Source organism: Ahaetulla prasina, chromosome 16 (genome assembly GCF_028640845.1).
Source record: "Ahaetulla prasina isolate Xishuangbanna chromosome 16, ASM2864084v1, whole genome shotgun sequence".
Classification (NCBI taxonomy): domain Eukaryota; kingdom Metazoa; phylum Chordata; class Lepidosauria; order Squamata; family Colubridae; genus Ahaetulla; species Ahaetulla prasina.
In genome coordinates this window covers 6392471-6413080 of record NC_080554.1, presented here as the reverse complement: position 1 = coordinate 6413080, position 20610 = coordinate 6392471, and the positions used below count along the sequence as shown (strand labels likewise).

The following is a 20610-nucleotide window of genomic DNA, read 5'->3' as shown; positions in this document are numbered from 1 at the left end:
TGGATGGCATCAGATGATTTCACCACAATGTGCATGACATCCCTGGCTCCGCCCTTCTGTAGAACCCTATAATTCAGCGGTCACCAACTGGTGGTCCGTGAGAAAATTTTGGTGGTACAAAGGAAAATTATTTGCATTTTTTATATTGCATTAAATCAGGGGTCCTCAAACTACGGCCCCTGGGCTTGATACATGCAATGAACGTTTGTGTTGCTGCAGAGAGTCTCCTCCTTCGGGGTCTTTTTGTGTGGGTCGGAGGGGGGCAGAAATTCCGACTTAGGGTCTGCTTCAGCCTCCTGGTGCAAGGCTTTGGGCGAAGGCTGGAGGGAATTGCCACTAGTGGTGAAGAGCCAGAGGACCTTGTTCCTGTGGGACTGCATCATGGCCTGGAACTGAATGACCATCTGAGGCCCCTGAGCCTCCAGGTACTGGTACCTGGCCTTGCACTTCCTCACGTCTTCCCTCTGCTTGGAAAGCCTATGCTCCTAGTCCTCAGTAAAGTGCTTCTACTGAGCCTCCTTCTCGGTCAGATCCAATTTGAACTGAGTTGTTTTGCCAACGCTTTCCTATGGTGGCTGCTTAGCTCCAGCAACTGCTTCATGTTGGAGCCCTAAGGAGCCCAGGCGGGGAGGCGAGGAGTGGCTGGGAGGGGAGGGGCAAGTAGAGGCTGGCAAGGTGCCCCTCGATGTGAGTGACATCGAGTTGACCACGCCCCCCCCAGTCATATGACCACCTAGCAACGCCCACCCAGCCAGTCATTAGGCAGATCATATTAGTGTTCCGCAGGGATTTAAAATTATGAATTCAGTGGTCTCTGAGGTCCAAAAGCTTGGTGAACCCTGCTATAGTTTGCTTCCCCATTTCTCCTGAAGGTTGGTGGCCTCCTAGCTTTGGAGACCTTGTTGAGGTTTTGATGGCATCCGACTTTGTCAACACGATGTGCACCGACATTCCTGTCTCCTACTTTCGTAGCCCCTTCCATTTTAATTCTTTGCTTTCTCCTGAACTTTGGGGGCCTCCTAGTTTTGGAGAACGAAGACTGTACTGATCTCATGACGGCATCAGTGGATGTCATTGTACGGTCTTCCACCTTCATTGTCCTATAGTTCACTTCCCTGCTTCTCCCAAACATTGGGTCTTCCAAGCTTTGGACCAAAAGATGGTATTGCTGCCATGATGGCATCAAGACAATGTCACGACCACATACATGATATCCAGTGGTGGGAGTCAAATAATTTAACAACCGGTTCTCAGCCCTAATGATTTCTTCCAACTGCTTCACCAAACTGTTCAGAAAGTTAACAACCGGTTCACCCGAAATGGTGCGAACCGGCTGAATCCCACCATTGATACCCTTCAATTCTCTATTTCATAGACACCCCCCCCCCCCAATGCAGTGCAAATTTGATTTGCCTCACATTGTGTACATTGGGGGGACTGCCTGCTTGGAAAAAATTGCCAGGGCGACATCATGCCACATTCCCATAACGTTGTCCCCCAATGTTACACGTTGTCGTGTCCCACTCCTCCTCCGACAGCCGGGTCGGGGAAGTCTGTATCAAGCGTGGCCACAAAGCCTCTGCAGCTTTGCCAAAGTTCTGTCAGAGTTCTCAGGGCAGGCAGGAGTCCAAGGTGTGACTTCAGCAATCCAGATTAGACTTTGCCTGACTCAGGGAATGCCAGAAAGCAGGTCCTTTATATAGGCCATGGGGTGTGGCTCCATGACTCAGCACTTATCCAGGCCTGCCCCTCCCTTCCTTTTGCTGATGTCGCCTCTCCATTCTCCAGAAGCGTGGATCTGTCCACCCTCCAGCTGCCGGCAATTCCAGCTCGTGACTGGCTTCATGCTCCTCATGCTCACATGCTGTGGGGGAGGGGTTTATTTGCTCGGTCTGTCCGGGCATGGTGCCAGGACTGGGGGCTGGAGGCATGCCAGGCCATTCGTCTTGCTCGGTCTGTCCGGGCATGGTGCCAGGACTGGGGGCTGGAGGCATGCCAGGCCATTCGTCTGCACTATCAGTCCCTGGCTGAGATAACAGATGAGAGGGGCCCGGCTGTGGAGAGGGGGGCGGGCGAGGCACAACACACGTTGCCTGTCTTGCTTGGGGCACAGCCTGATTTTTTTTGTTTTTTGCCTCCTGCCTGGCATCCTGCCAGCTTGGGACTCCAGAAAGGTTTGGATCCATCTGGCCCCGATTTTGCAAAAAATTTTTTTTAAAAAAAATTGGTCTGTTCGGAGCTTCAGGTTGGCCTCTCTTTGCAAGTGAATTTGGAGCAGACTTAACACGAAGGATCACACACACCCAAAACTCTCTTTATTATTATCACCAAATATATTAAAGCGTATTACTCTGCCTTCAGCTCCTTTTCATCAGTGCGCTCTTCTCAAGTTTTCCCTGATAACCATCTCTGGAATCGGGCTCCCCCACCCCGCAGACAAGGCACAAACAGTGCCACCAAAAAGGAAATTAAAAAAAGAGACGAGAGTCGCCTTTTTTTCCTCTCTCCCGGGGCCGCGGAGACAGAACGCGAGCCGTTATCGGAAAGATGGAGCTAATATTCCTTGCAAGACAAAGCCTCCGGACTGAGGAAATGGGTCACCTCTCACAGAGGCAAGATTGGACGACAATTCCAACTTGCCCGCTTTCTCATAATTTGCAGCAAAATAAAAGCGTCCAGGAGTCGCACATCCGTCTGGACCGGTTGGAGATAGAGACAACTACAGCAGACACCATTTTCAGCACTCGCCCACCCCCAGCAAGTAAATAATAGCCATTTCTCAGCCCCGTCGTGGCCTCATCAGCCCACGGTTTGGAGAAGTTGGAAGCTGGACTGTCTAATAGGGATTGGCACGTCTCCCTTGGCGTCTTTGGAGAGGCCAAGTGGCTGAGGACGATGCAGTCCCAGGCCCCCCAAGCATTGAAGGTGAAGGGAGGGAGGGAGGGAGGGGATGGAAATTTGAAGAAGGTGAGAGTGAGAGGAAGGAGGAAGGAAGGAAAAAGAAGGGAGGGAGGGAAGGAAGGAAGGAGATGGAAATGTGAGGAAGGTGGGAATGAGAGGAAGGAAAAAGGGAGGGAGGGAGATGGGAATGAGAGAAAGGGAGGGAGGGAAGTGGGAATGAGAGGAAGATGGAAATGAGTGGAAGGTGGAATGAGAGGAAGGAAGGAAGGAAGGAAGGAAGGAAGGAAGGAAGGAAGGAAGGAAGGAAGGAAGGAAGGAAGGAAGGAAGGAAGGAAGGAAGGAAGGAAGGAAAAGGAGGGAGGGAAGGAAGGAAGGAGATGGAAATAAAACTGTTTATTGGTCTGATTCTCCAAAAAATCCTTTCACTTTCTTCCCTTCTTTTTCCTCCCGCCCTCTCTTCCTCTCATTTCCATCTTCCTTCCTCTCATGCCCACTTCCCTCACTCCCTTCCCACCCTCCCTCCCTGTCATTCCCACCTTCCTCACATTCTATAACCAAATAGAATTCTTGGCCATCAGCAGACCTGGAAAACAATTGAAAAACCTAATCCTGACCTCTTGGGATCTGTCCAAAGAGAACTACACAAACAATACTCACCCTTGGTGCAGTGAAAATTTGATTATTTTTAAAAGACAAAAAACTTGGATCGTCCCAATGCATTTCCCCCCCCCCCCACACACACCCATTTATATTACCGGCAAGCCCGACTGGGCCTCTGTGGCTCAGACTGGTAAGACAGTCTGTTATTAACAGCAGCTGCTTGCAATTACTGCAGGTTCAAGTCCCACTAGGCCCAAGGTTGACTCAGCCTTCCATCCTTTATAAGGTAGGTAAAATGAGGACCCAGATTGTTGGGGGCAATAAGTTGACTTTGTATATAAATATACAAATAGGATGAAGACTATTGCTAACATAGTGCAAGCCGCCCTGAGTCTTCGGAGAAGGGCGGGATATAAATGCAAATAAAACAAAAACAAAAACATAGTCAGTTGAAAATACGGCTTGTTTCTTTGCCGAGACCTTTCGGATTGGAACCGGTTGTTTCGAACGGAGATAGGATTCCTGAATTGCTGGTGTCGAGATCCATCGAAATGTGAACATGGGCAGATTTACGACAACAGAATTACCAGCGATGGATTTGGATGCACCTGGATACCTTTGCACAGTGTGATGCTCGACTTACGGCCGTTTAATGCAGTGGTTCTCAACCTTTATAGTGCTGCGACCCCTTTAATACAATTCCCCACGATGTGGCGACCCCAACCGTAAAATTATTTTCATTTTGAATTTATCCCGCCTGAAGCCGTATTGGCTAGCGATCTGAACTGCTTGCGATTGCCTTGAGGACGGAGGCATTAAAGCGGAGACTCCTCCCCTATTAAGTTTATCGCGCCTGAAGCCAGATTAGGCTAGCGATTGGGAGTGATTGCAACTGGCTTGAGAGGGAGACAGCAGAGCAAACATTTCTCTCTTTTTTAATTCATCGCGCCTGAAGCCGAATTCGGCTAGCGATTTGAAGAGCCTGCAGCTGGCTTGTGGAGTCAACCGTTGGAGTGCGATTCTTCGACTCGCGAGCATACTTCCCATATTTCCGATGGTCTTAGGCGACCCCTGGCAAATCGTCATTCGACCCCCAACGGGGTCCCGACCCACAGGTTGAGAACCGCTGGTTTAACGAATACTCAAAAAGACGGCAGATCTTAAGATATTTCCTACATCTGCCCAAATGCCCACAGGTGCTTGGCAAACAATCCTCAAATTTACAATTTGTCTGCAGCTTCCCCACATTCTTACAAATTTTCCCCTCCTCTAGAAATCTTCAGTTCTTTCCGATTTCCAACAACAACAACAACAACAACAACAAAAAGCCAAGTTTTGGCTTTAAAATTAAAAAAAATGTGCTTTAAAAAAACCGTGGCATATTTTTACGATGTCTGTGTTAAGGCTTCGTGACCATCACAAAAAAGTAAAACAAAAATGTTGCCAAATCAGTCACGTCATGATCCACTTGATGACCGCAATGACTTAATTCTGGTCGTTCCATCGAAGACGGCCTGGGAAGGAAGTCCTCGACTTTGCAACGGTTCGTTTAGTGACCGTTTGAAGTTAGAATGGCACGGGGGGGGAAAAATCTTAGAACCATTTTTCACACTTAATGTCCGTTGCAGCATTCCCCGGGGTCATTTGATCAAAATTTGGACACTTGGGGCAAATGACTCATATTTGCAACTGTCAGGGGATTCCCCTTTAATGACATTCTGACAAACAAAGTCGACGAGGTGGGGGGAAGGGAAGGTGGATTCATTTAACCCCTGTTCCTGACTTTCAGCAGAGATTCATTTAACAGCGATGGCCGGGATGGTCGTGAAACGGGAAGAGCCAAATTCATGTAACAAACGTCTCGCTTTGCGACAGGAATTGGGGCAGGGGTGGGGTTTCTCTTCCGGTTGTAAGTCCGAGGAGTGCCTGAATTCCGCTCTCGAGACTGGTGAGCAAAGAATCGAGCGGTATTTTTTAAAGCACTTTTTTATTATTATTATTATTGATCTCATTGAAAACAGAACAAGGAAATGACAGAGTTGAGGGGGGCCTTCAGTGCGCCCCTTAAAACTTGTCCAAACATTGAAAACGAACGAAACGGAGGGAAGGCAGGGAGAGAGAGAGAGAGAAAGAGAAAGAGAAATAACACCCAGCCATATGAACAGTTTAGAAGAGTTGCACCAAGAGAAAAAAAAAAGGGGGGGGAGGGAAGACCCCAAAACCTAATACTGCACTAATTACAGTATTGAAAGATATATGAAAAGAAAGAAAAGAAAAAAAAAGAAGGAAAAATAATAATTAAATGATCTCTTCGGCCATCGCACAAAAGGCGATGACCCATTTATGCTCACTACCGTACAACGTATTGGAGGGGGGGTTAAAAAAAGGGGGGCGGAAAATCCGGGTGGGTTGGTTTGGGGGTTTTTTTTTATTTTATTTTTTTTCTGTCCCTGCGTTTCATACTAAAATCGCGTTGTTCTTTTTTTTTTTTTAATCTTTTCTTTTCTTCTTTTTTTTGGTTTTTTTTTGTTTTTGTTTGTCCTTTTTATTATACAACTGAAATTTATATTTCACGTAGTGAGTAAAAATCGCAAAGAGAGAGAATTCAGCACCGTGAAGTTGTTCGGGTGGGTGGGTGGGTGGTCTGGGCGAGGAGGAAGAGGAAGAAGAGGAGGACGCCACCGAAGGGAGTGGGGGGAAGAAGGAAGGGGACTCGTCCGTTCAATACCCCCAACCCTCGTCCTCCCGCTGTCCAATCCCCATCCGACCCTAATTGATTACAAAATAAACTCGGCCCGATCCAACTTCGGCAACGGGTAGCTTTTGAAGAGGAAGGAGTGGAGGCTGGTTCCCAGGAAACAGGAATGGCACAAAAATCTCCCCGTGCTTGCAAAACCCTCCAGCTTCGGCTTAAGAAATGCCCCACCGCGCCCCAAAAAGTGGTCTATCAAAAAAAAATTTCTCCTTAAGGATGCTGCATCCTTCTCCCGACAACCTCCCGCCCCAAAAGTTTCTTCTTCTGATTTGGAGTTAGTGTCATTGAAAACAAGATTCCTGTACACAAGAGGGAAGAGGCGGGGAAAAAAGGGGGAGGGGGGGGGAAAACAAATAAAATTATTTTAAAGGTTAAAACATAAAAATAATAATAATAAGAACAACAACAACGCTGCAGGGATAGAGTTAAGGAGGAGCTCTACCCGAGGACTGGGATATAACGGAGAAATTCCAAGACGGTCGCTCCCCTTGACCTGGGGGAGCGAGCGACAAACCAAGAATTTATCGGAGTCGTCTCTGTTCCAAAGTCCGGGCAGCCAGCAAATGAGTGGGTGGGTGGGAAGGTTCAAGAGCAAGCCAAACAAAAAAACATTTTTCCCGGATGCGTGCCAAAGCAGGCGCAATTCTCCGAGACTCTTCGCAGAGTTTGTCCTCCGTCCCCCCCGCTCGCCAACGGGGAGCGATGGGGGTTTGCGAGCCATCCATTTCAACGTTCCTTGTTTCCAACGAGGAGGGGAAGGGGACTTGGAGAACACTTATCACATTAAAAGAGGGGGAGGGGAGAGAGAGAGAGAGAGAGAGAGAGAGGAAGGGAGAGAAAGAGAGAGGGGGAGAGAAAGAGAGAGAGAGAGAGAATCCTCCTTCTACCACCTCGGAATGGGTCTCGGCGAGGCTGCCTTCCCCCTGCCACGTCGTGAGAGGGAAGGGAAGGAGGGAGGGAGGAAGGGAAGGAAGGAGGCTGGGCTGCTGCGCCGCCACCGTCCACACACCCGAAAAGGGGAACCAGTTACGGCGGACACCGGCTCGCCGGGAAAAAGGACAGCACGAAACCGACGCAAAGCATCGTCTCCGATGTCACGGCCGGGCTCTTCAGGGAAGGCCTCCCAAAGTAGAGGGGGGCACCAAGGCGGCCGAACTGGTGTCCGGGAGTCTGTTCTCAGGGGTCTCCTGGGAGGAAGCGGTGGCGGTGGCAGCTGCGGCGTCGGCTGCCGCGGCCGCGCTGGCCTGCCGCTGAGCCAGGACGGCGCTCGAGTGCCTGCATTTGGGCGAGTCGCAGAGACAGCTGAAGTATTTGGCTTTAATGTTCCAGAATCTCTCACCGTAGTCGAACCTGCGGAAATAGGAACGGGGAGTAAGCAATCACTTAGTAAAAATCGTTTGTGTGTGTTTTATTGTGTGTTTTTGTATCTTTCCTTTACGTTCCTGTTTCTTCTTTTTTTCCCATCTTTTCTGCCATTGTTTTCTCTTTAGGTTCCTTTTTTTTTTTTTTTAGTATTTGTACAGTGGCTAAGATGCTGAGCTTGTCGATCGAAAGTTCGACAGTTCAGCGGTTCGAATCCCTAGCACCGCATAACGGGGTGAGCTCCCGTGACTTGTCCCAGCTTCTGCCAACCTAGCAGTTCGAAAGCAGGTAAAAAAATGCAAGTAGAAAAATAGGGACCACCTTTGGTGGGAAGGGAACAGTGTTCCGTGCGCCTTTGGCGTTAGTCATGCCGGCCACATGACCACGGAGAAGTCTTTGGACAGCGCTGGCTCTTCGGCTTTGAAACGGAGATGAGCACCGCCCCCTAGAGTTGGAAATGACTAGCACTTATGTGTGAGAGGAACCTTTACCTTTATCTTTATAGTTTTTATTTTTTATTGTAGCGTTTAATCAAATGGTTATTTAAATAAACTTAATGCCTGAACATACGGGGCATAAATCTTTTCTTCCTTTGGAGGGTTTGAGCAAAACCAGGGGACTCTGGATGTCGAAGAGCAGATGGGATGTGTCAAGGGCAGGGATGAAATGCTCCCGGTTCCGACCAGATCGCCCGATCCTGTAGCGGCGGGTGGTTCGGAGAACCGGTAGCAAAAATCCCTGCCCACCCCGCATGCCCAGCTGAGCCGTGCGATCATCAGAGGCTTTTTTTTTTTACTTTTAAAACATTTTTTCTTCGGCTGAAAAAAGGCTCTTAAAAGTAAAAAAAAGAAAAAAAGCCTGTGATGATCAGGCAACTCTGCTGGAATTGTCAGAGCCTTTTAAAAGCATTTTTTTCTACAACCTCTTTGTCCGAAAATGAAACCCTGTCTTATATTTTTTTGAACCCTGAAGTAAGCACTTAGCCTTATCGCCCAATTGGGCTTATTATCAGGGGATGTCTTATTTTGGGGGAAACAGGGTAGCAATGCAAGCTGTTTCTTTGAGAAGAGGTTGGGGAACGGATGTGCCGCTGCTACAGGACCAAATGGGGGCATTAAAATGCAGCCATTTACAAAGGGGACATCAGAAAGGGGGCTAAACAAGGGTTTCCTCTTCTCTCCGTCCGTCCCCCCCCCCACTTTTGACCTCCATCTCTCCACTTCTGCTTCCGTGGCAAAGCACCCATACCCGATTTCTTCTCCTGCCTCTATGTGTCTGCTGCTGAAGAAGGCGATTCTGGGGAAGCGCAGATCCTGGTGGGACATGAAGACTCGCACGGCGATGAGGTTGGGCTCGCAGAAGTGGTTGATGAAGCGGCTGACGTTGCCGTAGAAGCGAGCGTCGATGCAGTAGACGTCCCTGTCCTGGAGAAGAGAAGATGGGAGGAATGTTACGGTGAGGTAAAAGGAGGTGAGAAGACGACGCTGGAGGGCCTTTGAAACGCTCGGCGTTGTGGCCTGATTTAAAGGTCAGATGGGATCTGGCTGCCGACTCTCGATTGCTCTTGATGCAAAAGGTGACAGAAGAATAGAAGTCACAACAAGGAAGCAAGGAAAGAATGAAAGAAGGGAGGGAGGGAGGAAGGAAGGAAGAAGGAGGGAGGGAGGGAGGAAGGAGGAGGGAGGGAGGGAAGAAGGAAGGAAGAGGGAGGGAGGGAGGGAGGGAGTCCTCAAACAAAGCCAACTACAATTTCGAAATGGAATTTCTCTGAGCAGAAACCACCCAAGGAAATGGCAAAGGAGGAGGAGAGGAAGGCAGGGGAAATCGGTAGTAGCAGAAGGAGGGGCAAGAGGAGGAGGAAGGACGAAAGAAAAGGAGGAAGAAAGGGGGGGGAGGAGGAGGAAGAGAAGAAGAAGAAGAAGAAGAAGAAGAAGAAGAAGAAGAAGAAGAAGAAGAAGAAGAAGAAGAAGAAGAAGAAGAAGAAGAAGAAGAAGAAGAAGAAGAAGAAGAAGAAGAAGAAGAAGAAGAAGAAGAAGAAGAAGAAGAAGAAGATTAAATCAGGCCACCTCCATTCAATAACCAAGAATCCCACTTCCAGCTGGATGGGAGCAAAAGAGCTACTTTAAAGCAATCACGGGAAGCACATAAGGCGCAGTTCAAGGAATGGCTGATGGGGGCTGGTACTCCCACCATGTCAAACCTCCCATTTGTGATTGCTGCGGTTATTCACTTACACCCCCTCCAGTCCGTAGCAATTTGTCTGAATGAGTTTGCGACACAATCAAAGCAAAGAAGATCAAACGGCAGTTTCGTGTTTATACCGCGAAACGCCAGTGTCGGATTTAGAACTGCTGAATTTGTCTCAGAGTTTTGCTTTCTCTCTCTCTTCCCCACCGCCCCCACTTCTCGTTTTCTTTGTTTTTCTCCCTCTCCCTCTCTCTCTCTCCCTCCCTTGCTTTGATGCAGGTAAACAATCTGAAAATGTGGAAATTGTGTTTTTATCTTCTCAGTAGGACCGGATCCTTTCTCCTGCTCCGTCTTCGTTTCCTTACATTGGCCAGCCTAAAATTCCCGTGGTCCCCGTTAATTTATTTTATGCCCTGATTTTCCTCGGGGCAGCGTAAAACACACCCTCTCCTCCAATTTTTCTCCATCACAGTAAATCCTCCGGGTTATACTGGAGTAAGAATAATTGACCCATAGCCCCGCAGCAAATTTCCCATTACTTTCCTATTCCTGGAGAGATAATCTAATGAGGACCTGAATTGTTGGGGGCAATACATTGACTCTGTAAAACTGCTTAGAGAGGGCTGTCGAGCACCGTGAAGTGGTATGTAAGTCTAAGTCCGTGATGGCGAAAGTATGGCACGTGTGCGACACATGACAGGTGGAGTGAACTCAGCTCCGGCGTGCATGTGTGTGCCGGCCGGCAGATTTTCGGGCTCACAGATCTGCTCTTTTTTTTCCTCGTCCACAGTCTCCTCCATTCCCCAAACCCCGCTCCCTTCTAGCACTGATGATGTTATCTAGTTTGGGTCATGAAACGTCTGCAAGAAAACCACCAAGCTCAGAGAGAACCAAGGACCCCTCAGTCCCCCCCCCTCCTCCTCCTCCTGTCTTCCTCCTCCTCCTCCTCTCTCTAAACCCCACTCTCTTCTAGCACTGATGATGTTACCAGTTTGGGTCATGAAATGTCGGCAAGGAAACAACCAAGCTCAGAGAGCACCAAGGAGAGCCCACAGTCGTCCTTCTCTACCTCCTCCTCGCCCCTTCTAGCACTGATGATGTTACCTAATAGGGTCATGAAACGTCTGTAAGAAAACCACTAAGCTCATTACCAAGGACCCCATACTCCTCCTCCTCTTCTTCCTCCTCCTCTCTCTAAACCCCACTCCCTTCTAGCACTGGTGATGTTACCTACTTGAGTAATGAAACATCTGCAAGAAAACCACTAAGCTCATAAAGTATCAAGGACACCATACTTCTCCTCCTCTTCCTCCTGTCTTCCTCCTCCTCCTCTTCTCTCTAAACCCCACTCCCTTCTAGCGCTGATGATGTTACCTAGTTTGGGTCATGAAACGTCGGCAACAAAACAACCAAGCTCAGAGAGCACCAAGGAGCCCACAGTCGTCCTTCTCTACCGCCTCCTCCCCCCTTCTAGCACTGATGATGTTACCTAATAGGGTCATGAAACGTCTGTAAGAAAACCACCAAGCTCAGAGAGCACCAAGGACCCCAAAGTCCTCCTCCTCCTTCTCCTCCTCCATGTCTTTCTCCTCTCTCTAAACCAGTGGTTCTCAACCTTTATAGTGCTGTGACCCCTTTAATACAATTCCCCACGATGTGGCAACCCCAACCATAAAATTATTTTCGTTTTGAATTTATCGCTACCAAGTCGTATTACAGCGATCTGAACTGCTTGCAATTGCCTTGAGGACGGAGGCATTAAAGCGGAGACTCCTCCCCTATTAAGTTTACCGCGCCTGAAGCCAGATTAGGCTAGCGATGGGGAGTGATTGCAGCTGGCTTGAGAGGGAGACATCAGAGCAAAGATTTCTCTCTTTTTTAATTCATCGCGCCTGAAGCCAAATTCGGCTAGTGATTTGAAGAGCCTGCAGCTGGCTTGTGGAGTCAACCATTGGAGTGCGATTCTTCGACTCGCAAGTATACTTCCCATATTTCCGATGCTCTTAGGCGACCCCTGGCAAATCGTCGTTCGACCCCCAACGGGGTCGCGACCCACAGGTTGAGAACCGCTGCTCTAAATCCTACTCCCTTCTAGCACTGATGATGTTACCTAGTTAGGGTCATGAAACGTCTGCAAGGAAACAAGGACGCTCAGAGAGCACCAAGGACCCCAGAGTCCTCCTTCTCTACCTCCTCTTCCTCCTCTCCCCTTCGAACTCTGATGACGCTACCTAGTTTGGGTCATGAAACGTCTGCAAGAAAAACCACCAGATCGTGTGCCGAATTAATGACGTTAAGAACAGTACCCTTTGCCTCGAGGTTGAGCGCGGAATCTGCAATAGCCTCGTGGCGCAGCCTTCTACTAATTCGATTTCCAAATTAAACAAGGCCGCCGCTTTTGCCGAGGATCATGCGGTGCCCGAACCAACCACGTCTTCCGAGAGATGCCGACAGTTTTCAAGAGACCAAAAAGTTCTTTCAGCCTCCCTCACGTTTGCTTCTCCCTTCTCCCTGCCTTCCCCTCCGTCCTTCCTGCCCCCCCCCACACCTTTTAAGTTGGTAATTTCATTTGCCTTGTAAGTAGTCATCCTGCAGGCCTGGGTTTGCTTATAATCAGATTGTCAGGTTACAATAGCAGGAGTGTGAGAAGGAGGAGGAGGAGGAGAAGCCTGGAAGCTTTGGAGTTTAAGAAACATGAAAATTGGCCTCCCTGACTGATAAACAGATAAAACTTCTTCTGGCTTACGTAGTATTTTAGATCACGTAAGTACGTGAAGAAGCATTTTTGCTAGGGGGTACACCACCACTAGGCCAACTTAGGAATTTGAAGGATAAATCTTGGTGTTAGCGGTTCTCCCCATCTACCCTTTCCAGATGTGTTGGACCTCAGTTCCCATCATCCCCAGCTAGATAGACTGGGTCGATTGGGGTGACCAGTGGTACGGTGGTACAGTTCCGCGGAGGTCAAGTTGAAGCGGGCTGATCTGTTGGTGGGTCACGAAATGAACAGCTGGTCTGTGATGGTTGATCCCACAATCAGACAGAATGCAGGATTGCAGGCTGATTCTGCCCGCTGCCAGCGGTTCGATCCTGACCGGCTCAAGGTTGACTCAGCCTTCCATCCTTCCGAGGTGGGTCAAATGAGGACCCAGATTGTTGGGGGGGGGGCAAGAGGCTGACTCTGTAAACTGCTTAGAGAGGGCTGTAAAAGCACAGTGAAGCGGTATATAAGTCTAAGGGCTATTGCTATTGCTGGGAAGTTTGCCCGCTTTGGTCCCTTCTCTCAAACCCATTAACAGAGCTTCTGAGCTTGCCTTGCCGGCCCGTCTTCCGTGGGACTTTGCGGTTTACAAGGTGAAAAAAGCTTCACACAAGAGTCTCAAAGATCGTGTTCCACCCGGTGTGATGCAAGACGGAGAGAATTCGTTTTAGCACTTCTACTCGCCCTTGAAATCCTTAGCAATTAAAAACACACACACAGACACACACACACACACATTTACCTTGTTGCCAAGGTCGAAAAGATAGCAATCTTCCTCACGGACGTTTGCCTCCGAGTCAGAAATCAACTCCCCGACGTATCTGCAAGAACACAACAAACCCCCCCACCCAAAAAAAGTCTCTATAACGTGCAGTATCCAATAAGAGGGTCTTCCCCATTTTGACAACACAATGGATTTCAACTCCCAAAATTCTCCAGAAAGGGCTGCGGGAATCCAGGGTAGCAAAAGTCTGGATTATCTGGAAGCTGTTGGGGGATGAGCTTTTCCAACGTGGTAGCCGGGTGGCCAAAGACACAATTTCTATGGAGGTTCTCGGCCATCCAGATCACGGTTGTCCTAAAGGCCGCGGTGTGGCTCAGGCTGTAAGAAGCCTGTTATTAAAACACAGCTGCCTGCAATTACTGCAGGTTCTAGTCCCACCAGGCCCAAGGTTGACTCAGCCTTCCATCCTTTATAAGGTAGGTAAAATGAGGACCCAGATTGTTGGGGGGCAATAAGTTGACTTTGTAAATATACAAATAGAATGAGACTATTGCCTTACACACTGTAAGCCGCCCTGAGTCTTCGGAGAAGGGCGGGTTATAAATGTAAATTTTAAAAAAAAAGTGCTTTTTTTTCAAGAGGCAACTGGACTTTCTGGTTTTTCTTTGAAGACGTTTCGCTTCTCATCCGAGAAGCTTCTTCAGCTCTGAGTGGATGGTGGTGGGGAAGGGAACGATTTATATTCCTGGCAGACAGCTGGTCGTTTGTGACCTTTTAGCAGGTCGTTTTGAGGACACTTTGAGATTGACCTGCGATGATCTAATCAGGTAGCCTCAACAACTCGCTAAAGGAATGCAAATCTGTCTGCAAGGAGTATAAATCCTTCCATACAGCAACCATTCGGCCAAGACCTTTTTAAAGTCAGGGTACCATCAGGACAACCCTCAATCAAACCATCGAAATTACCCCGTGGTATTTGCCAAGACAGGGTCGAAAGATTTATACTATTTACAGACGAAAAAAGGCTTCAAAATCTGGCTGAAAACCACCCAAGCAGCTGACCCTGAGCTATTTGGGTGAAACCCAAAGAAGAGAGCCAAGAGGCATCAATCTAGCCACCGCCTGGCTTGAGACACGTGCATTTTGGGAAAGGAGCCACTGAAGCAGTGGTAAAATTCAATTTTTTTTTTACTATCGGTTCGGTGGGCGTGGCTAGGTGTGGTTTGGTGGGCGTGGCAAGGATATTGCAAAATCCCCATTCCCACCCCACTCCAGGGGAAGGATACTGCAAAATCCCCATTCCCACCCCACTCCAGGGGAAGGATACTGCAAAATCCCCATTCCCTCCCCACTCCTGCGGGAAGGATATTTCAAAATTTCCATTCCCACCGCACTCCGGGGGGAGGATATTGCAAAATCCCCATTCCCACCCCACTCCTGGGGGAAGGATACTGCAAAATCTCCATTCCCACCCCACTCCTGGGGGAAGGATACTGCAAAATCTCCATTCCCTCCCAACTCCTGGGGGAAGGATATTGCAAAATCTCCATTCCCTCCCCACTCCTGGGGGAAAGATATTGCAGAATCTCTATTCCCTCCCTACTCTGGGGCCAGCCAGACGGTGGTATTTGCCGGTTCTCCAAACTACTGAAAATTTCCGCTACCGGTTCGCCGGAACCTCTCAAAAGCTGCTGGATTTCCCCCCTGCACTGAAGGGACAAATCGGGAGGTGTCAGGAAGAGCCCATGTGTCGCAAATGGCCGAAGACAACTGGTTCCCCTAGGAGAATGCAGACGGAAGGAGAAATCCACCCACTGACCTCCTCCCATCCTTGCTCTCTCTCATTCCTGGATTCAAAAAAAGGAAGGCACTCACTCGCACACGAAGGTCCCCAATGGAATGTCTTGCATCGTCCTCACACCCCAGCCCATCTTCCTCGTCCGGAAAAGTTGCAACCTGGTCCTGGAAAAAAAAGAGAAGAGAGAGGCAGCTCTGTGAAGCTCTCCAAAAACCATAATCGCCATAATCTCTCCATAATGGTGAACCTATGGCACATGCACCAGAGATGGCACGCAGAACCAACTCCGTGGGCACGCACGCCATCACCAGCTGTTCTTCTGGTTTTTAGCACGCACATGTGTGCCAGCCAGCTGGTCTTTGCGTGCCCCGGAGCACCAGAAAACAGCCCGAAAAACGGCCAAAAAAACCAGGCTGTTTTTCGGGCCGTTTTCAAGTGGGGGGACTTTGGTCCCCAAGACTGGAAGGGACCTCAGAGGTCTTCTAGTGCATGCTCAAACAGGAGATCCTACACCATTCGAGACAAACAGTTGTTCGGTCTCTTCTTAAAAACCTCCAGCGTTGGAGCATTCAACAACTTCTGGGAGGAAAACCATTCCACTGATTAAATTGTTCTCGCCATCAAGAAAGTTCTCCTTAAGTTCTAAGTGGCACTCATCTCTCCTTGATGAGTGTCCATCCTTCGCTTCTTGTCCTGCTTTCGGGTGCTTTGGAGAAGAGGTTGACACACACACACCCCTCTTCTGCGTGACAGCTCCTCAGATATCGGAACACTGCTCTCATGCCACCCTTGGTCCTTCTTTTCACTAAACTAGATGTCATTCTTAATTCTGCCCTCCCCGGTTACAAATGGATGGTCAAAAGAACCCCTGAACCTCTCACCCACCGGAGTCCGTTTTGCACCACCCGATTCCGGCAGTTTCTCCAACAGGAACAGGCATGGTTACACTCGAAAATTAGCGGAGGTTCAGCCGTGTTGAATTCTGGCAGCAGCCGTCCATCCTGCACCCGATGGGAAAAGGAAGGTTTTAGCGGAACATCCGTCGGAAAAATATCTCAGGGCCATATATGGTGGAGACCTCAACTTAATGAGGAGACCTCAGCTGGATGACTTTGGTTTTTGTCTCTCTGGACATCGTCCACCCCCAAATACAGGCAGCCCCGATTTAGGACAGTTCATTTGGGGACCACAACGGCACTAAAAAAAGTGAACCATTTCTCAAACTTACGACTGTGGCAGCATCCCCATGGTTATAGCAAATAGCAATAGCGCTTAAAGACTTATATACCGCTTCATAGTGCTTTCACAGCCCTCTCTAAGCGGTTTAGAGTCAGCATATTGGCCCCAACAATCCGAGTCCTCATTTTACTGACCTTGGAAGGATGGAAGGCTGAGTCAACCTTGAGACGGTGAGATTTGAACTGCTGAACTGCAGCTAGCAGTCAGCTGAAGTAGCCTGCAGTGTTGCACTCTAACCACTGCGCCACCTCGGCTCCTCTTAATTCAGCCAAAATTCAGATGGCTCATATTTATGACGGTTGCCAATGTCCCGGGGTTACGTGATCCCCCCTTTGCAACGGGGGAAGCCCGATTCACTTAACAACCGTGTGACTAACTTAACAACCGTGTCAAGGAAGCTTGTAAAATTAGCCAAAATTCACAAATGTCTCGCTTAGGAATAGAAAATTGGGGGGGGGGCTTAAACTGTGGTCGTAAATTGAGGACTATCTGTCAAAGCAAGGACCCTGCCCCCAGAGCAGACCAAACGATGCGGCTGCATTTTATTAATCGGCATCGTTTGTGCAATAGTGTCATTTATACAAATGATTCAAATTAGCGCGATTGACGTCACTGGCTGAAGGACGCAAATCAAGTTGTGATTCTGCAGACGTTCAAGAAATGAGGGGCAGAGATGGCTAAATTAGCTGCTTTGATCAAGGGGTTGTGGGGGGGAACACGCTGGAAATCACTTCTGGACTTTGTGCTTAAAATAGGAAAAAAAACGAAACTTTGATTATGGGGTTTACACATTAGATAGAAACAGTGTTATGGAAATGGCTAGTTTAAGCTACTTTGGTTTACTTCAAAGTTGTGGTTTGATGTTATTAGCCTATTCTACTGCACCAAAGGGAATCGGAAGCCAATGTCTTTTCTTTCTTTTTCCACCCCTTTTCTTTTCTACGCTTTTTCCTTCCCTTTCTCCTTTCTTTTTGCTTTTGTATTTTGTTCGTCTGTTATATCATAAATCAATAAAATTGCAATAAACATGAAAAAGAAAAAAAAAAGAAAAGAAATGGGGGCACAAGCACTCCCCAAATAACCCATCCAATCAAGGCGACGGGGCCCAAACATTGAAAAAAAATATTTAACGTTAATGTTTTTATTTTCCAGCTCAGCTGATCGGTTCCTCCCTTCTGTTGGCTTTCTCGCTGCTTAATTGTCTGAATTCTTTGCCCGAGATCTTCTCCAAGATTCGGTCGCCAGGACAACTAATTGAAATCAGCCCTAGTTTAACCCTAGGTTTTTCCGAACTCGGCTTTCTGGCACCAGGAGAGGAGATCCAGGGTAGCGCAGCTGGAAGGGGGGAGGGGGGAAAGAGAAATCGTGCGACGCCTTCCTGTCACCCCCAAAACGCCCCAGAGGAAAGCGCCAGCTCCAAATCCTTACCCGGTCATACCAGCAGCGCATACTCAGCTGTCCACACATACATTTGCTGGAGGAACAGTCGTCTATGCACACACAGTACTGAAAGCAAAGGAACAAGAACCAGAGTTACTGGGAGAATGGGGGAGGGAGGCGTCCAGCACGGATGCAGCTATGAGCTCTGCAAGTCAGATACAGGAGCAAGAGCCAAAGCAATGGGAAATTATGAGGGGAGGGAAGGGAGGGGAGGAGAAGAAAGAGAAAGAGAAGGAGGAGAAGGAAAGAATGAGGAAGGAGGAGGGGATGCAGAAGACAGAAGAAGGAAGGAGATGAAGGAGAGAGAGAGGAGGAGGAGGAAGAGGAGATGCAGAAGAGAAGAAGGAAGAAGATGAAGGAGAGTGAGAGGAAGAGGAGACGCAGAAGGAAGAAGGAAGGAAGGAGGAGGGGGAGAAGGAGAAGGAAAGAATGAGGGAGGAGGAGAAGATGCAGAAGAGAAGAAGAGAGTGAGAGAGGAGGAGGAGGAGAAGGAAAGAATGAGGAAGGAGTAGGGGATGCAGAAGACATAAGAAGGAAGGAGATGAAGGAGAGAGAGAGGAGGAGAAGATGCGGAAAAGAAGAAGGAAGAAGGAAGGAAGGAGGAGGAGGAGGAGGAAGAAGATGAAGGAGAGGAGGAGAAGATGCAGAAGAGAAGAAGAAGAAGGAGGAGGAGGAGAAGAAAGAATGAGGGAGGAGGAAGATGCAGAGAAGAAGAGAAGAAGGAAGGAGATGAAGGAGAGGAGAGAGAGAGGAGGAGGAGGAGGAAGATGCAGAGAAGAAGGAAGAAGATGAAGGAGAGTGAGAGGAAGAAGAAGAGAAGAAGGAAGAAGAAGAAGGAGGAGGAGGAGAAGGAAAGAATGAGGAGGAGGGATGCAGAAGTCAGAAGAAGGAAGAAGATGAAGGAGAATGAGAGGAAGAGGAGACGCAGAAGGAAGAAGGAAGGAAGGAGGAGGGGGAGAAGGAGAAGGAAAGAATGAGGGAGGAGGAGAAGATGCAGAAGAGGAGAAGAGAGTGAGAGAGGAGGAGGAGGAGGAGAAGGAAAGAAGGAGGAAGGAGGACGGGATGCAGAAGACAGAAGGAAGAAGATGAAGGAAAGTGAGAGTGAGAGGAAGAGGAGATGCAAAAGAAAGAAGAAGGGAGGAGGAGGAGGAGGAAAAGGAAAGAATGAGGGAGGAGGAGAAGATGCAGAAGAGAAGAAGAAAGAGAGAGTGAGAGGAGGAGGATGAGAAGGAAAGAAGGAGAAAGGAGGAGATGCAGAAGACAGAAGAAGGAAGAAGATGAAGGAGAGAGAGAGGAGGAAGAGAAGATGCGGAAAAGAAGAAGGAAGAAGATGAAGGAGAGTGAGAGGAAGAGGAGACTCAGAAGGAAGAAGAAGGGAGGAGGAGGAGAAGGAGAAGGAAAGAATGAGGGAGGAGGAGAAGATGCAGAAGAGAAAAAGGAAGATGATGAAGGAGAGTGAGAGGAAGAGACACAGAAGGAAGAAGGAGGGGGAGAAGAAAGAAAGAATGAGGGAAGAGGAGAAGATGCAGAAGAGAAGAAGAGAAGAAGAAAGAGAGTGAGAGAGGAGGAGGAGGAGGAAAGAATGAGGGAAGATGCAGAAGAGAAGAAGGAAGAAGATGAAGGAGAATGAGAGGAAGAGGAGACGAGAAGGAAGAAGGAAGGAAGGAGGAGGGGAGAAGGAAAGAATGAGGGAGGAGGAGAAGATGCAGAAGAGGAGAAGAGAGTGAGAGGAGGAGGAGGAGGAGAAGGAAGAAGGAGGAAGGAGGACGGGATGCAGAAGACGGAAGAAGATGAAGGAAAGTGAGAGTGAGAGGAAGAGGAGATGCAAAGAAAGAAGAAGGGAGGAGGAGGAGAAGGAAAAGGAAAGAATGAGGGAGGAGGAGGAGGAGAAGATGCAGAAGAGAAGAAGAAAGAGAGAGTGAGAGGAGGAGGATGAGAAGGAAAGGAGGAGAAAGGAGGAGATGCAGAAGACAGAAGAAGGAAGAAGATGAAGGAGAGTGAGAGGAGGAGGAAGAGGAGATGCAGAAGGAGGAGGAGGAGGGAGGGAGGGAGGGAAAGAAAGAAAATCTAGTCCCTGTCACCAGTCTAGCACCTGCAAATGAGTGATGTTCCTGTCCACGTTCATGGGCGAAGTCACGCAGTTTTGGGAAATGTACTTGTAGTTGACAGGGCAGGGTTCGCCGTCGACGGAATTGAGGCAGGGAATCGGGATCCGCTCGTAACCCCGGGCGATGTCTCTGTCACAGCAGGGAGAAGAGGAAGGGATGGCTTTAAAAGCAAGAAGCCGCACAGGCACGGAGAGGTTAAAAAAACAACACCGCGCCTCGTGAATCTGGAGGCTCTGTTCTGGACGAGCTCGCCGTACTCTAAAGACATTCAATCCAGGTTCTTAAGATCTCCCCATTAATGCAGCCAGGTCCTTAGGGCAGCTGCTCAGCCGCCAACTGCTTTTGAGTTAAGCTGAATCCGAAGGACTTGGCTGTTCTGACCTAGGCTTCCTGAGACAGTAAAAAGCGCACAATTAGTCCCCAAAACCCTCTTTTTATTTCAACGGCTGTGAATTTATTTCAACGGCCCGTGATGAGTCACAAACAGTTCGTAAAGAGTCCGACAGAAGTCTGCCACAGTCCTTCGGGATAAGGCTGATAAGCCCCCATCTTTATCTCCCTGGCCACGCTGCCAAAGACCTAGTTGGCAATTAGCTTTGCAAGGCCACACGGAGCACAGAGTCAAAACGGAGCTTCAGAATTTAAACTGACCAGCACGAACAAAGTTACTTCCTGCAAAAGCTCGCATGCATTTGCTTCTCCTTTATGTCTTATGAGAGGGACCAATCATCTCCA

At 48.7% G+C, this 20610-nt stretch overlaps 1 protein-coding gene across 13 annotated transcripts in view; it reads right to left on the bottom strand.

Moving 5' to 3' along the window:
- Positions 1-5997: 5997 nt before the first annotated feature.
- The window catches only part of EHMT1 (euchromatic histone lysine methyltransferase 1), a 118865-nt gene continuing 104252 nt past the window's right edge, over positions 5998-20610 (bottom strand). For 12 of the 13 annotated variants that reach the window (XM_058159155.1, XM_058159159.1, XM_058159154.1 and 9 more), the window contains 7 exons: positions 19860-20004; positions 17756-17833; positions 15974-16089; positions 15166-15252; positions 13309-13387; positions 8867-9042; positions 5998-7606 (listed from right to left, as the gene is read on the bottom strand). In XM_058159155.1, the coding sequence (XP_058015138.1) occupies positions 7366-7606; positions 8867-9042; positions 13309-13387; positions 15166-15252; positions 15974-16089; positions 17756-17833; positions 19860-20004 (922 nt within the window). In that variant the 3' untranslated portion in view covers positions 5998-7365. Of the gene's footprint in view, positions 7607-8866; positions 9043-13308; positions 13388-15165; positions 15253-15973; positions 16090-17755; positions 17834-19859; positions 20005-20610 lie in introns of those variants that run through there. The other variant, XR_009152289.1, reaches the window with a different exon arrangement.